Raw genomic sequence first — 13,887 nt, forward strand, 5'->3', positions numbered from 1 at the left:
GCTCCACTTTGGGTTGTAAGTCTCTCTGGATAAGAGCGTCTGCTGAATGCCAGTAAAGTTGAAGCAATGTAAAGTGACAACCTGGGGTGATAGAATCTTTGTGTCTCAGAGTTCCAGAAGGTGCTAACAGGATTTCATGGGCAAACATGACAGCTGCAAAACTGAACACCACTCTTGAGTTTGTGCGCACTTGCTGATGTGGCAAAGCAGCTCTTCTGTACTCTTTGAACAGTAATGTGTGGCAGCTGATGCCTGAATGTGAGAAACAACTTTCATCCCAACACTCCTCATGCACAGTCAAACAGCGTGGTTGCATCATTACACTCTCAGTAGTATCATATCATATATCTGACATGTAAGTCACTGTTGTGTTCAGTTATGTTTGAATTATTTGGGCACCTGTGTCTATTGCAATACATAATTATGTGTGTACCTGTGTATACACTCATAGGTCGTAACCCAGCAATAGAACAACTCATTAAAAACTTGGTTTAAAAAGGTTAATATAATTTGGCCAACTTTGGTAGCATTCTTCGAAGATTACCAATCAATTTTCATTTCAAATTTGCACAGGAATAATGTAATTGTTCCCAAAACAATGTAATTCAGTGAATTAATTGTGTAAATTCTACGCAAAACACGTGCTTCACTTTGCGCTGTTTGCGGTCGTATGTAAACACTACCAGGCTCTCTCGCTCCTCCCCCGTGCCCCTCCCCCAATTCCCTCCACTCCCTCCTCCATAGAGGCTATTAAGTGATAAACTCCGGGACAGAAAATGGCGACGGCGGGGAGCCGGACCTCGTCGTCGGGAATATCTGAGTTGAATAACGGCATAAACGTTGGAAGTGCTTCTCAGGGCTATTCAGGTTCCCCTGGTCTTCCGAGCAGTCCCGGCACGGCGAAGAACAGGACCGGGGAAAACTCACAATGGAGACGTAAAGACTTGCGGAAAGTGAGAAGTGTGGATCTGGACAAACCTGAGTCGCTGCTCCTATCGCCAGAGACCGGGACGGCTCCAATATCAGCGCAGCTGCACTTCTTGTCCGTTTCCTCGCCTGGTGCAGTGCAGGCGACCCTGCTACAGCAGACTCGCCACATTCAGCAGAGCAATTCTGTAACCGATAATCCGCTTTCAGATAATACGAGTAATACTAATAGTTTATCTACAGCCGCTCAGGAATTGTTGAATACTTCTTTAAAAAACAGCAGCGACCATCTCAGCGCTGATTATGGTGTCCCCGGAACTTCTGTGGAAGTAGTCGCTACACAAAATAGGTAAGATTACCTTATAATAATTTCGATTTGGCGCTGCTTCTTCTTTTACTTTTGATTTGTATCTGTACGAAACTTATTTAGCTGAGTTACCTCTGATTTAATAACTACAACTTTAATTTTTGTTGCAGTAAAGTATCTAGTTGTGTAGTAGCCTAGGGTAACTGCAGCCATGGGCTTTGATTAAGATAAATTGTCGGCAATTAATTAAACACTGATAACTTGCTGTACATGAACTTTTGGGAGAACTGCTGCTCCAGCTGGTATTCATATGGTCTTGTTTTTGATACTGATTCTTTTTAAAATCTCATTTTAAAAATCAGTATATTTTATTATTTTTGTAGGCTAATGTAATAAATTATGCTTATGTTTAAATTATGAATCTTTATTTAGTAGGCAACGTCATTTGGGGTAGTCTACTGGACCTGCAAGCTTTGTCTGCTAATACTTTTATTAAGTAGCCTATGTGTACTATAATAATACAAATTATAGTACAATATATAATTATATTATTAATAATAAAGACCGTCTTCCTATTAAACTGTTGAATCTAAGCCCCTCATTTAAAAGTGAGGTGCGTGCTTTTTTAACGCCATGTTTACATATAGCAGTAGTCAGTCACATTGACAAATTATCTGACTGCAGGGCATTTCACGGATATATTCTTAGATTCACCATATCTGATTTACGAAGTCTAGAATGGAAATAGACAAGATTTCAGCAATCTATGATACAATGTTGTGTTCATGTCGCTTATAGTGGGTGCTGCATTCATTTCAATTTAATTTAGTATTCTGTCGTGGACAAGGGAGATGATACAGTCATCTCTAAAGATGCTGTAAATGGGATAGGGGAGATTGTTTCCGAGATGTCGATCATTCCTTTTTTATTTCATAAGTCTGAGGATTGCCTTTGTAGGCTACGTACTTTACAATGATTATGTGCGCCAATGCACCAGAGTGTATAAGGCTCTTGCTAAAATATACCCTTTACCATCTGCAACTCCGTAGCCTGCTGCTTACTATTGTAAACTGAATGGGTGGGCATGTTGTTTATTTTTTTAAGTTTTTTAAGAACATGGTAACCCATATTCATGGAGTTTCCCTGTCTGAGAGGTTTGGTGCAGTTATTTAAAAAAAAAAAAAAAAAAAAACTCATGTAGCTTGATATAAATTTGGATGGCCCATGGGCTATTTGAAGTGCATTTATATTTAATATGGGATGTTCTTTTTTGTACCTCTGCGCCACTTGAAAAGGAATCTATACTTTCACATTTTAGATTTGGCTGAACCATTTTTTTTTGAAGAGTGAAGAAGTGATCATACATTTCTTATGGCTGACCCTAGGATGACTCCTGTTTAACATGACTTTCTCCTTTGGTACTTACTCAAGCATGTTGCTGGTTACCAATGAGTGCATCCTCTTCAGAAATAAAGACTGAAATCCTCATTTAATCTCAGTTAAATGTCGTCCTGGAAAATGTACTGTGTGCCTCTGTGGGACTATGCATGGCTTGATTTATCTACCTAAAATTATGTTTTTGTAAAGAGCTCCATAGTCTCAGAATGTTGAAGTCCAGTTGGCAGAGTAATGTTTTCAATAATCCACAGTGAACATTGGAATTGCAGTCTGTGATTTTGCTCTCTTTAGGGTACATGTTGCAGGTCTGAGTTTAAAAGTTCAAAATTCTGTTATGTGGTATCAGATGGTAAAATTACTGAGTACTCTTCCCTAGAATAAAGGTACTGATGTGGTCATTAAAAATGATCCTTTGAAGGGACCAAAGAGAAAAGCGTGCCTGCATGCGTGCGTAGTTACAGCTGTGGGTTTGATTTGCATCCAATAAGCATATGCAACATCTTCAAAAATGTATGCTTGAGAAGCTCTTTACTTTTGGGGAAAACATATCTCTGAAAATCAACACACACATCAGCAAAAAGTAGATAGACCTAAACCTAGTTGGTTACTTTCTGGTTTTTAATTTTGGGTGGGGGTGCTGTTAAGGTGTTTAAACAGTAGCCTAAACTGGGACACAGAGAATGGGTAACTGCACATAATCATGTGAGAAAAGCACGGAGTCGGTTGGGATGAATGACAGCTTTTTTTGAAAAGAAAGGCTGCGAGTAGATAATTCGTTGCAATATGAGAAGTTGGCTTTGGAACTGTACAGATAATGAACGGTGAATAGAACGTTGAAAGAGAGAGAGTGGAGGAGGAAGAGAGATGCATTCCATTGTAGTGTTAGTTATATGGGATAAAATGACACGTGGGAAATCACCAGTGTTCACTTTCAACAGAAACATAGGATTTCTGTAAAAAAAAAAAATGAATACGTGACTAGCAATGGCTCAAAACCTTCAATGTTCCAAAGTCCCCTTTTAGGCAATGGTTTACCAATTTAACTTAATTGCTTTTGTGGAAATTTCCTGTCTTGAGCAATTTGGATGACATCTATGAAAACTGTCTCTGTTTAATGGTTACACTTGGCCTTTTTGCCCACTAGAGGTAAAATGTTGTTACTGCCCTTCTTTGGTCGGGAGCCAGTGTGCGAATAGGGGGCATGAACATGTTTGGAAAAGCTTATTCGTGTCACACCCAATAAAGTTAAAGAAAATAGCCTGAAGTTTAAATGCTGCAGTCTCTTGAGCAGGTTGAACCTGTTTAAAGAACACAAATGTACCAAATAAAGGATTTCGTCAAATACTTATATGGCTTTTTGCCAACTGAAGGCAAGCTCACATACGGCTAATTCATCGGGAGTGTTGTGTGATTTTTTTGGTCTCAATTAGCCATATCCGCAGAAGTTGGCTAGCTAGGATAGCAAAGGATAACCTAGTTTAGCTACCTGCCAGCAGCGTAGCTATCGTTACATAGTTAGTCATGAGTTTTTTTTGGGGACATGTCTTGACTTTCAGTTAGTACCACAAGTACTGTTCTTTTTGTCTCATTCACTGTCGTCTGGTTTCCAATGTGTTGCTGAAGCTGCACATGTGCTCTTCTAATCGAGCTAATGACATGGATTTTGTTTCAAGTGATGCTGCTGACCATCTGGCCGTTGAGCAACTTTGGAGTAGTAACCTGATTTTGGTAAACTACAAAAAACATTTGTAAATAAATGGCTAAATTTGCTTATCAAAAATTTTCAGTCTTGCATTACTTATCAATAAGAGGATATCCTGATGCTTACGTGTATCTGTTATGACAAGATCACAATAAGCTTTTTGTCTCGAACAATGGTGATCATACATGGATTGAAGCCACAGCATGGAAAGTAAAATGTTTAATTTCTAATGAGAACCGTCTAGAATAGCTTTGTGAACCAGGCTAAGACCATGCTGTTTAGCAAAGAGCATTGAAATGGCATTGGAAAAGAGATTGAGGTGTGGAATTGTACACAGGGTAAACTCACCTACTTTCTCCTGTCTCATCTGGGCTCTTTGCCAGTCTACTGTTGTATATGGGCTAGGCCACTGTGCTATTGGCCAAGTTCTGTTTGCTATGGAACCGCCTCCAATCTTGCCTCAGGTGTTGCTGAATTGCTATGTGAGTGGAAATGCTGCAGAAAGCTTTGTCAGTAGCAGTGCGTCTAAGGCCGTCCGGTCTCTGTGCTTTTTACTTTTTTTTTGTAAGTCTTGTTTGACGAGGTAGGCCTAATTACCTCAGCCGAACCTTAGCGGTGGAGTATCTTTGCCAGGCTTGAAAATGAAAATGAAAATGCTTGCCCAGTTATAGCTACGGGTCCCCCCGAGTGTACCGTAGTGCAGCAGAGATGCGGCTGGTGCATTTCTCTGCTAATTTCATGAATGTGCATAATTGCCACGTAAGTCCTGCACGTGTAGGAGCTTCATTTGTTTAATTCTAATTTAATTCCAAGTCGATATTGAAAAGCTACGAGCAAATAAAAAACCTGACAGCAGTTACAAACTCTTCGGGGATGATGTGGTTTTTAGAGTTGTTAACAGCTGCTCAATAAACTTTACCCTGAAGGTTTTTCCATATGTCTGATTGTTTAATTAAAAGTAAAACTTGATTATCATTTTGTCTGGGGATATGTCAATATGTGCAAAGGACTCTGAAAATGCTGAGAATGCTCTCTTTCAAGTCAACAGAAGAATGAAAGATGTTTGAAATTTGATATCAGTGTCCTCCAGCAAATTGTAGTATTTTAAGTAGGCAATGTTTTTCTTTTGTAGGGTGTGGCATCTTTATAGGTACTGTGTTCCACAGCAGATGTGGGTGTAAATGTAACTATGTAAACGAACCTGTTGCATTTGCAAACAGTTAATTCCTGAAAAATGAATCAAAGACACCTCTGTAGTACTGTAGAGGTACGTGAGTCTTGAGATTATGGTAATACCATATGAATGTCCCGCCAAGGCATTCTAATCACAGCTGCCCTTGATGTCTGATGATCTTCTCATTGTGTTTCATTGCTTCTGACTACTTCTGCTGGGGTATTATGGGACGTCTAGGAATGCTGGCATTTTGTTCACCCAACAGCATAGATTTATGGTTTTGTGGGGTTATTGAATCGCACTGGCGAATGCCACTGTCACGTCGGCATTCTGACTCACTTGCTAAGCTGTCCCCCACAGGTGTGAAGAGATGTTGATCATGTCGCTGCTTTTGTAGATCTGCTTGGTAGCATCTGTTAAATTCCATCGAGCGCATAAAGAAAGCAGATGTTCCTATTGTACAGGTACTGAACAAACAAAACCTCAGGTGAGGGAAATTCCTTCTGTTGTCAGCCCATTGGAAGATCAAAGAGAGCAGAGCAAACTCAGAAGGTTTTGTCCGTTGGCTGCTCCAGGCTTTCAGAAGTGGGATTAGAAGAATGACGGTTAGACCTTGTCACGGGACCTCTGTAATCTTAGTGTTCACATGCTGATCCTGAGTTATAAGTGATCCACACCACAAATATAGCCTACATTCTATTTAGTACGTGTAACTATATCAATCTGAGGTCAGGTAGCCTTTTCTCATGTGTGACTATTTTTTTCCAGAATTGCCATGCAAAAGGAACAGAAGACCCTTTGTGCTTTACTCATTTGTGATGCTATATAATGTATAAAGGAATAATGTGAATGAGGAACGCAACCCAATTACAGCAATCATTAATCCAGTGTATTTCCTGCTGATTGACAGCTTGCACGAATGATGAAGATTCTTATATTGCATTTCAGTGTTTCCATTGTGTTGCACACAAGCAGAAGCTGGCTCGTAAGTGTTCTTACTTTGCACATGCACCTGTGCTGAGTATGATACAGTGAAAGTTGCTCTTAAAAGTGATGTTTACAGGATGTGTGATATACTGAAGTCTGCCTAATCCCGAAGCTTTCTTAAGTGTAGCATGGAACTATAAAATAAACATTGATAATCAGCCCTCAAGGTAGTTTCCCCCCCGATTGAATAGACTTAGGCTAAATAGACTGTCCGTTTCTCAAAACTGTTTATTTACGGTATTGTGCTCTTCCACAAGTGGTAATTTAAGGTAGTTTCACCTCCATTTCACTGCACAATGTCCTTGAGAAGCTCTCGTTGATGCAGAAGACAAATCCTTAAATTAGGCTGAATTCCCATACCTACTTGTGTACCCAGCGTGGATAATGGCTAGTTTGCGATAGAGAGGATAAAGCCGGAGGTAATTCTGTGGCGTTCCCTCTGTTGTGCACTGGGGTTGTGCGGACAGAAGTCTCCTTTTGAAACAGAAGGAGCGTGGGATGTCTCTGGTGGGTGTTCCCAGCCCGCAGGGCAGCACTTAATTTGTGTTTGCGCTTCCCGCCGATTTGTAGCAGGAGCTCAGATGTTCTCGTCTGAAGTACTCCAGCGGTGCTGATGTGTGATAAGATACCTCCAGTGGAAAACGCTTTGTACTCTGCCTCTCAGCCAATAGGGAACAGAGCGTTGCTTGGCAGTTAATACATGACCGTTTCATGGCTTATTTTGAGTTTTTACCTTTTCCTGTTGTAGATGTGGGCAGCTAATAGTACTGAATATGTGATGGATATTGATATATTCACTGATTTTATACCCTCTGATCACTTGGCCTAAAAAACATTCAGAAAACGTCCTTCAGTAGCACAGAACTTTTCTCTGAAGTCAACAGGTGTTTGGTTTGATCGATGGAGCTGTGGGTGAAGGGGACCTCCTGTGTGTAAGTGGATAAGGTTACACACTAACAGTGTCAGCTTGTCACCTAAATGGGACAGTTACTGTTACGAGTCACATGCTAAGGTTCAAAGGGAGATGCCGGGGCACATTTAAGACAAGGGCTCAAAGACGCTCGGGCAATAGTCCCTTTGTTTCTGAGATACTTTGAAAGGTGGAGTGTGTTCTCTCAATGGTGTGCTTTGGAATTGTGAGCAGTTCTATAATCAGTAGCTGAAGACCCATATTATGACTGTTGCTGCTCTGCTGATGTGTTCTGTACTGTTTTTGCGGGAAAAGGTAAGGGAAGGGAGGGCAGGTGAATCATGTGGCCAGTGCAGTTAAAAGTAAGCATGGCTTGAGGTGTTAAGGAATGGGGAAACGATGGGAAAATGGAAAAAGTGTGTAAATGATGGACAGAATGGCCTGTTCTGTTCTGCGGCTTTTCAGCTGCTCTAATATAAGGGACATGTTTGTCGTGTCCATTAAAAATAGAGATGCGCTCGCCTTCTCTGGCAAAGCGTCAGACAGACGGATTGCCCTGCATAGTTAGACGCCATATTTATATCGAAATGGCTATTTTCGTTTGCCGGACCTGTCTGGTGCTGAGAGTGCAGTCAGCTTTTCAGCAGGTAGTGCTTTAAGACGCAGCCTCTGTGTCGGGGCTGGGCAGCGGATTGTAGCGTTTCTCTGAGAGAGTCCTTCGCTCGCGGGCCGGTTATAGACCTGCAGCTGCAGAGCTGGCCTACATTGAACTGGCTGCTTCAGTTGTGTGGCCCCGATCCCCACTGCTGTCCTTTTATTATGGCTAACTTTGGCACGGTTATCAGATGAGATTATTTATGCTCAACAGTTTCCCTCCCTGTAACAGTAACCACCCACGAATCACAAAATTCAAACCACCAGCCCAATTCTGTTTAGGTTTTTTGAGGCATAAAAAATCTGTTGTGTTTTTTGTAGTTTTCCTAATACAGAGAGCACAGTTTCACACAAATTACTGTTAAATCCCTTTGTGATTTTTGCATCCATCCCATCTTTTGTACTGCAGATTTAGAACAAACACAATACGTTTGTTCTAGATTAACATGAAATTCAGTAATGAATCAATATTAGCCTAATTATATTTAAAATACTGGATTCTGTGTTAATCTTGAATCTGTCACTTCGTGTTTGTTCTTCACCTGCTGTACTGAGAAAGACGGGATTGATATGGGAAGGTGGTTGCTTTTAATGGACACCTCCCTTATTTATGAAGCTTGTTCGAAAGGTTATTTTGTAAAAGACTAATAGGGCTGTAATTGTACGTGCTCCTTTTTATGTTTATGTTGTATAATTACCCGTGTTTGTTCTTTAGTAAATTTTCTGCCAGAACACGGTTCATTGGCTTGATTTATTGTCCTTGTCAAACAACTGACTTGACCGGTGGAGAGGGTTGTGTGATTAGTAGAAACTAGCCAGGTGTATAGGCTGCATATGAGCTGGTGACACTGGTTTATTGTCAGCTGACATTGAACAAAGAGGGTGGGTGTTGAAACCATAACCTTCTCAAGGTGCCTTTTGAGCTCTCTGAATATAATCAGCATGTAACTATGTGAACTAACTGTTTAGCTGCAACATTAAGCAAACCTGATGTGTGCATCTTACCAGTAGGCTACATGAAATGCACAAAACCATGTAAGGTGTTCTGTCTAAAACACTGTGCCTGTGCCGTTCTTATATTTTTATGCATACTACTTGTTTATAAGTGAGGAGTGAGTTTTTTTTTTTGGTACATCTTTTATTGAGGAGGCTACATTATTGTATGACCTGAATCAGGCCTATGACATAGTGTATTTGGATTTACAAAAAGCTTTTGACAAAATGCCACATCAGAGAGTTATTATAAGATTGAAATATGTTGGAATTAACAGTAGTCATAGCGAAGTGTGTGGAACTGGTTGCATGACTGTACACATAATAGTGTCATGGAAGGAGGAATCGCATCTGTGCATGGTCCAATACAAAGTGGAGTCAGTCACAGGGGTCAGTACTGGGGCCTCTTCCTCATTTATATAAATCATTTATATAAATGGCCTTGCTACGGAGATCAGTAGTAAAGTTCATTTGCAGATGATACAAAAATCGGAGGTCTGGCAAGTACTCTGGAATCTACTAAGAAAAAAGAAAGAGGTTACATACTCCTTGTGTGTAAGTGAAAATCGTGAGGCTGTGAGTAGATTAAGCTGAAGAGGAAGTTCATACCAAATTCAGATCTGCAGTGTAGGATGTGCCTACGAGGGGACAGCTGTCGTACCTCGGTCCTGGGCCCTTTTGAAAAACCCATGTGTGGTTTTGAGGGGACCTAGGGGAGCAACGCTCCCCCATACCTGGGTGTAGTGTCCACCCCCCGTGTGTGTATGTGTGCTTGGGGGAGAGGTGGGGTGCGAGTCACCCTGTCAGTATGGAATGTGACATTCAGGGTCCTGCAGATGAACCGCAGATCCACCCCCAACTCCACCCCTAACCCCCCCCCCCAGGGTTGTAGTCAAGGCGATGCATGAGTTGTGGCGGTTAGCCGTCTTGCTACTCCTCACCAGGGGTCACGACCGGCTGCTTTCACGTTTTTATGGGGCTCTCATGTTCCTTTGGCCCACCCATTAAAATGTGCTGGGTTTAACGACCGCACCCCCCCACCCCCTGTTTATCCAGGCGAGTTGGCCTATCTCATGTCATTGTTTCCATTTCCAGTTTTATGCTAATGCGATGACCAGTGACAGCGTACTGTTAGCTTGTGGCGGTGTGATTTGATTGGGTTTTCCCAGCACTTAAAAACACCTGATTCAGAAAATGAGCTAATCATGGTCTTTAATCAAGAAGACCTTGATTAGTTTAACTGGATTTTAGCGTTGTGGTAGAAATGAAGCCTCCAGCCGCACCGGCCTTTGATTGGACTCCTCTGGCGTATGTTGCGATTTTTCTTGGCATTTTTTGGAAGGGCCTTTGCTTTTACGGACACATCACTGGCACAGGTGTTTGCCTTCAGCTAACAGCCGCTGTGCAGTGAAGTCCAGGCAAACTAGGCTTGGCCATAGCCGTTAGGTCCACTGTTAGGTCTATTTATTCCTTTATGGCTCAGTACTTTATTAAGTGCTAAGTGCCTACACTGAATTGATTCAGGACATATCCAATTGTATGAATTAATAAGGGAAATGCAATCAAATCTTCCAGTATAAGGATATCTACCCTGACACAGTAAATTCGGGACTTCAGTTGTTTAATTTCTGAGTGAATGGGCTGTTTCTGTTTATTTAGTTTAGAGGAGTTTACTGTACAGCAGCACAAGGTTTGTTAGTATAATAACAAGCCTATCCAGTGCTAAACTTATGTTGGTTTTCCTGTCTTTTTTATACCGTGTTTAATACCTGTGGGAACAATGGCTGAATTTTCTTTTGTCCTGTGTGCTTCAGTAGATTAGATCCAAATTCAAAATAGGCTGTTTTTTTAATACCACAGAATTCCTAGGATGATTTAAAAGCCTCTTTTTTGTGGGGGCGGGGGGGATTGTAATCCTTTCAAAGTATTATGAAGAAGGTAAGAGGCTAATGTTTATAATGAGCAGTTGCATAGGGTTGCCTGAGTTTGAAGTATTTTGAAATGCCCTGTTGCTAGGCAGGCGAAGGGAAGAATGCTCTCAAATTGAATTCTTCACACTAAGGTCAAAAGCCATTCGCTTTGTCTGTCACCGCCCTCCACCTAGCTTTGGAATTAAAAAAGAAGGGAAATGCTATTTGTGCTAATTGGTTTATGACCACGGGCATGGAATTAGAACTAAATTGGCCAGACTCCCCAGACCAAGTTCGCAATGAGTTGTCTTCTTATAACTTTGAATCTTTTAAGAGGGGTGTGATCACATGTGTATTTTCACATTTGAACATGTTAATACAAGGCCTTGTTGGATTACTTTCTCATAATATTTCTTTTTTTTCCACCAATGTGGGCTATGTCCTTCATTTAGTGCTACATTTATTTTAAGATGTCTTAATTCTTGATGGTTTGGTAGTTTGTTCCTTTAGTAATTTCTTTGAGCTTTTTTGGTGCTTGATTTGGTGCTTTTCTGGAGCCCATTGACACCAGTTACTGGGGTAATATATTCGCTTTGCTGAGTTGAGTACACTGATTGGCAATTTCTTTTGATTGACAGTGTTTTTTCTGTGTGCAAATCTTTACCCTGTGGTAGGGTTGGCTGAAATTGGGATGGCCGGTCTTACCCAAACCACACAGTTTTTTTTTTGTCGTGGGAAAGTTTATCTTATGTGATGAGGGTATAATACTGAATTAAGATTAAGGCAGGTTTTTCCATTTAGTCCAGATTAAAACCAAAATGCAACTAATAGTCTTTGTCTCATCTGAACCTTTATTATGATTTATTTCTTTGCCAATGAAATGATGGCAGAAGAGGAGGTGAAAGGAGGCAAATGGCTCATGTAGTGCCGCATTGCATCATCATATTGGTTCTCCTATATGTTCTGTGCTAAATTGATCTAATTTCCGTCTGATCGAGATTTTAGCATATTTTAAAGACCAGCTCCACCCTGATCCCCCCCACCCCGCCCCTCTGTGGGAGAGCAGGGCTCCTGGGTGGGAGGGTGCTTGGATTGTTGGGAGGGTGTTTTGTCTAACCAGTCTGCCTGGGCCTCCCCACGGTCACCAGAACTGGGCTGTTGAAAGCCCCCAGTGAGCTGAGTGCTCATGGCTGGACATCGCCAACAAAGGCCCGGATATTTCCACACCCGTTAGCCGTGTCGGCAGGCGCAGGGGTCCCAACCCCCCCCACTTTCTGTTTAGTTAGCGGCAGGACGGGGCAAGCTGGAGATTACGTGTGAAAAGTAAACAGAGGGGTCCGTGCTTGATCAGGCCCAGATTAGCAGTTAAAACAGCGTGTCTTGCATGGGACTTGGGGGGTAGCTGTGTTGAGTAAGTGAAGCTCTCGCGGATGAGACGCACTCTTACATAAACCGTGCTTGTGCGACTGAGTGGTCCTGGCCCTCGGGCACCTGCAATATTCTGCCATCCAAAAAAAAAAAAAAGAAAGAACATACCCCCCCCAAGCGTAAAAATGTGCGCGCACACACACACACACAGAAAAAGGCCCTGTCAGCTGATTGGTGATATTGCAAGTAAGTACATGCAGTGATGTCTCACAATAGCTTGACTTTAACTCAGTTTGTTTTGATCTCTGAAGGGTGAAGGCGGGTGAGATCCTGTGCTGAGCTGGCTGAGGGAATAGCCCATAACCCATTCCACACTAGTGCGATAAAAACCAGCTTCTCAAGGACACTTTAATATGAGCCAGTCTGCCATTCTCCCCTCAGCCTGCTGTGTTCTCCTCTCTGCCTGCTGTGCTCTCCCCTCTGCCTGCTGTGTTCTCCTCTCAGCCTGCTGTGTTCTCCTCTCTGCCTGCTGTGTTCTCCCCTCAGCCTGCTGTGTTCTCCTCTCTGCCTGCTGTGTTCTCCCCTCAGCCTGCTGTGTTCTCCTCTCTGCCTGCTGTGCTCTCCTCTCTGCCTGCTGTGTTCTCCTCTCAGCCTGCTCTGTTCTCCTCTCTGCCTGCTGTGTTCTCCTCTCTGCCTGCTGTGCTCTCCTCTCTGCCTGCTGTGTTCTCCCCTCTGCCTGCTGTGCTCTCCTCTCAGCCTGCTGTGTTCTCCTCTCTGACTGCTGTGTTCTCCTCTCTGCCTGCTGTGTTCTCCCTCAGCCTGCTGTGTTCTCCTCTCTGCCTGCTGTGCTCTCCTCTCTGCCTGCTGTGTTCTCCTCTCTGCCTGCTCTGTTCTCCTCTCTGCCTGCTGTGTTCTCCTCTCAGCCTGCTGTGCTCTCCCCTCAGCCTGCTGTGTTCTCCTCTCTGCCTGCTGTGCTCTTCTCTGCTGTGTTCTCCTCTCTGACTGCTGTGTTCTCCTCTCTGCTGTGTTCTCCTCTCTGCCTGCTGTGTTCTCCCCTCTGCCTGCTGTGTTCTCCCCTCTGCCTGCTGTGTTCTCCCCTCAGCCTGCTGTGTTCTCCTGTCTGCCTGCTGTGTTCTCCTCTCTGCCTGCTGTGCTCTCTTCTGCTGTGTTCTCCTGTCAGCCTGCTGTGCTCTTCTCTACGGTGTTCTCTCTGCCTGCTGTGCTCTTCTCTGCTGTGTTCTCTCTGCCTGTTGTGTTCTCCTCTCTGCTGTGCTCTCCTCTCTGCCTGCTGTGTTCTCCTCTCTGCATGCTGTGCTCTCCTCTCTGCCTGCTGTGTTCTCCTCTCTGCCTGCTGTGCTGTCTTCCTTCCAGCATTGTTTTCTAACATTGCGTTTTTTTAATGTTTTGTTTTATCTTGGAAATTTGCTGACGCAGTAGAGGAATTTTGGGAGACAAAACAAACAAAGCTGTCCAGACCAGGTGGAGTTTACCACCACCATCTGTAAGGGGGGGGGCTGTGGAGTGTACCACCCCATCTGCAGGGGGGACTGTGGAGGG

General features: G+C 42.9%; 1 protein-coding gene across 2 annotated transcripts in view; it reads left to right on the top strand.

Moving 5' to 3' along the window:
* The first annotated feature begins 738 nt into the window (after positions 1-738).
* map3k1 (mitogen-activated protein kinase kinase kinase 1, E3 ubiquitin protein ligase) overlaps positions 739-13,887 on the top strand; it is a 48,796-nt gene continuing 35,647 nt past the window's right edge. For both annotated transcript variants that reach the window (XM_064306961.1, XM_064306962.1), the window contains exon 1: positions 739-1,276. In XM_064306961.1, coding sequence (XP_064163031.1) covers positions 777-1,276 — 500 coding nt within the window. In that variant the 5' untranslated portion in view covers positions 739-776. The remainder of the gene's footprint in view (positions 1,277-13,887) is intronic.

Source organism: Anguilla rostrata, chromosome 14 (assembly GCF_018555375.3).
Source record: "Anguilla rostrata isolate EN2019 chromosome 14, ASM1855537v3, whole genome shotgun sequence".
Classification (NCBI taxonomy): Eukaryota; Metazoa; Chordata; class Actinopteri; order Anguilliformes; family Anguillidae; genus Anguilla; species Anguilla rostrata.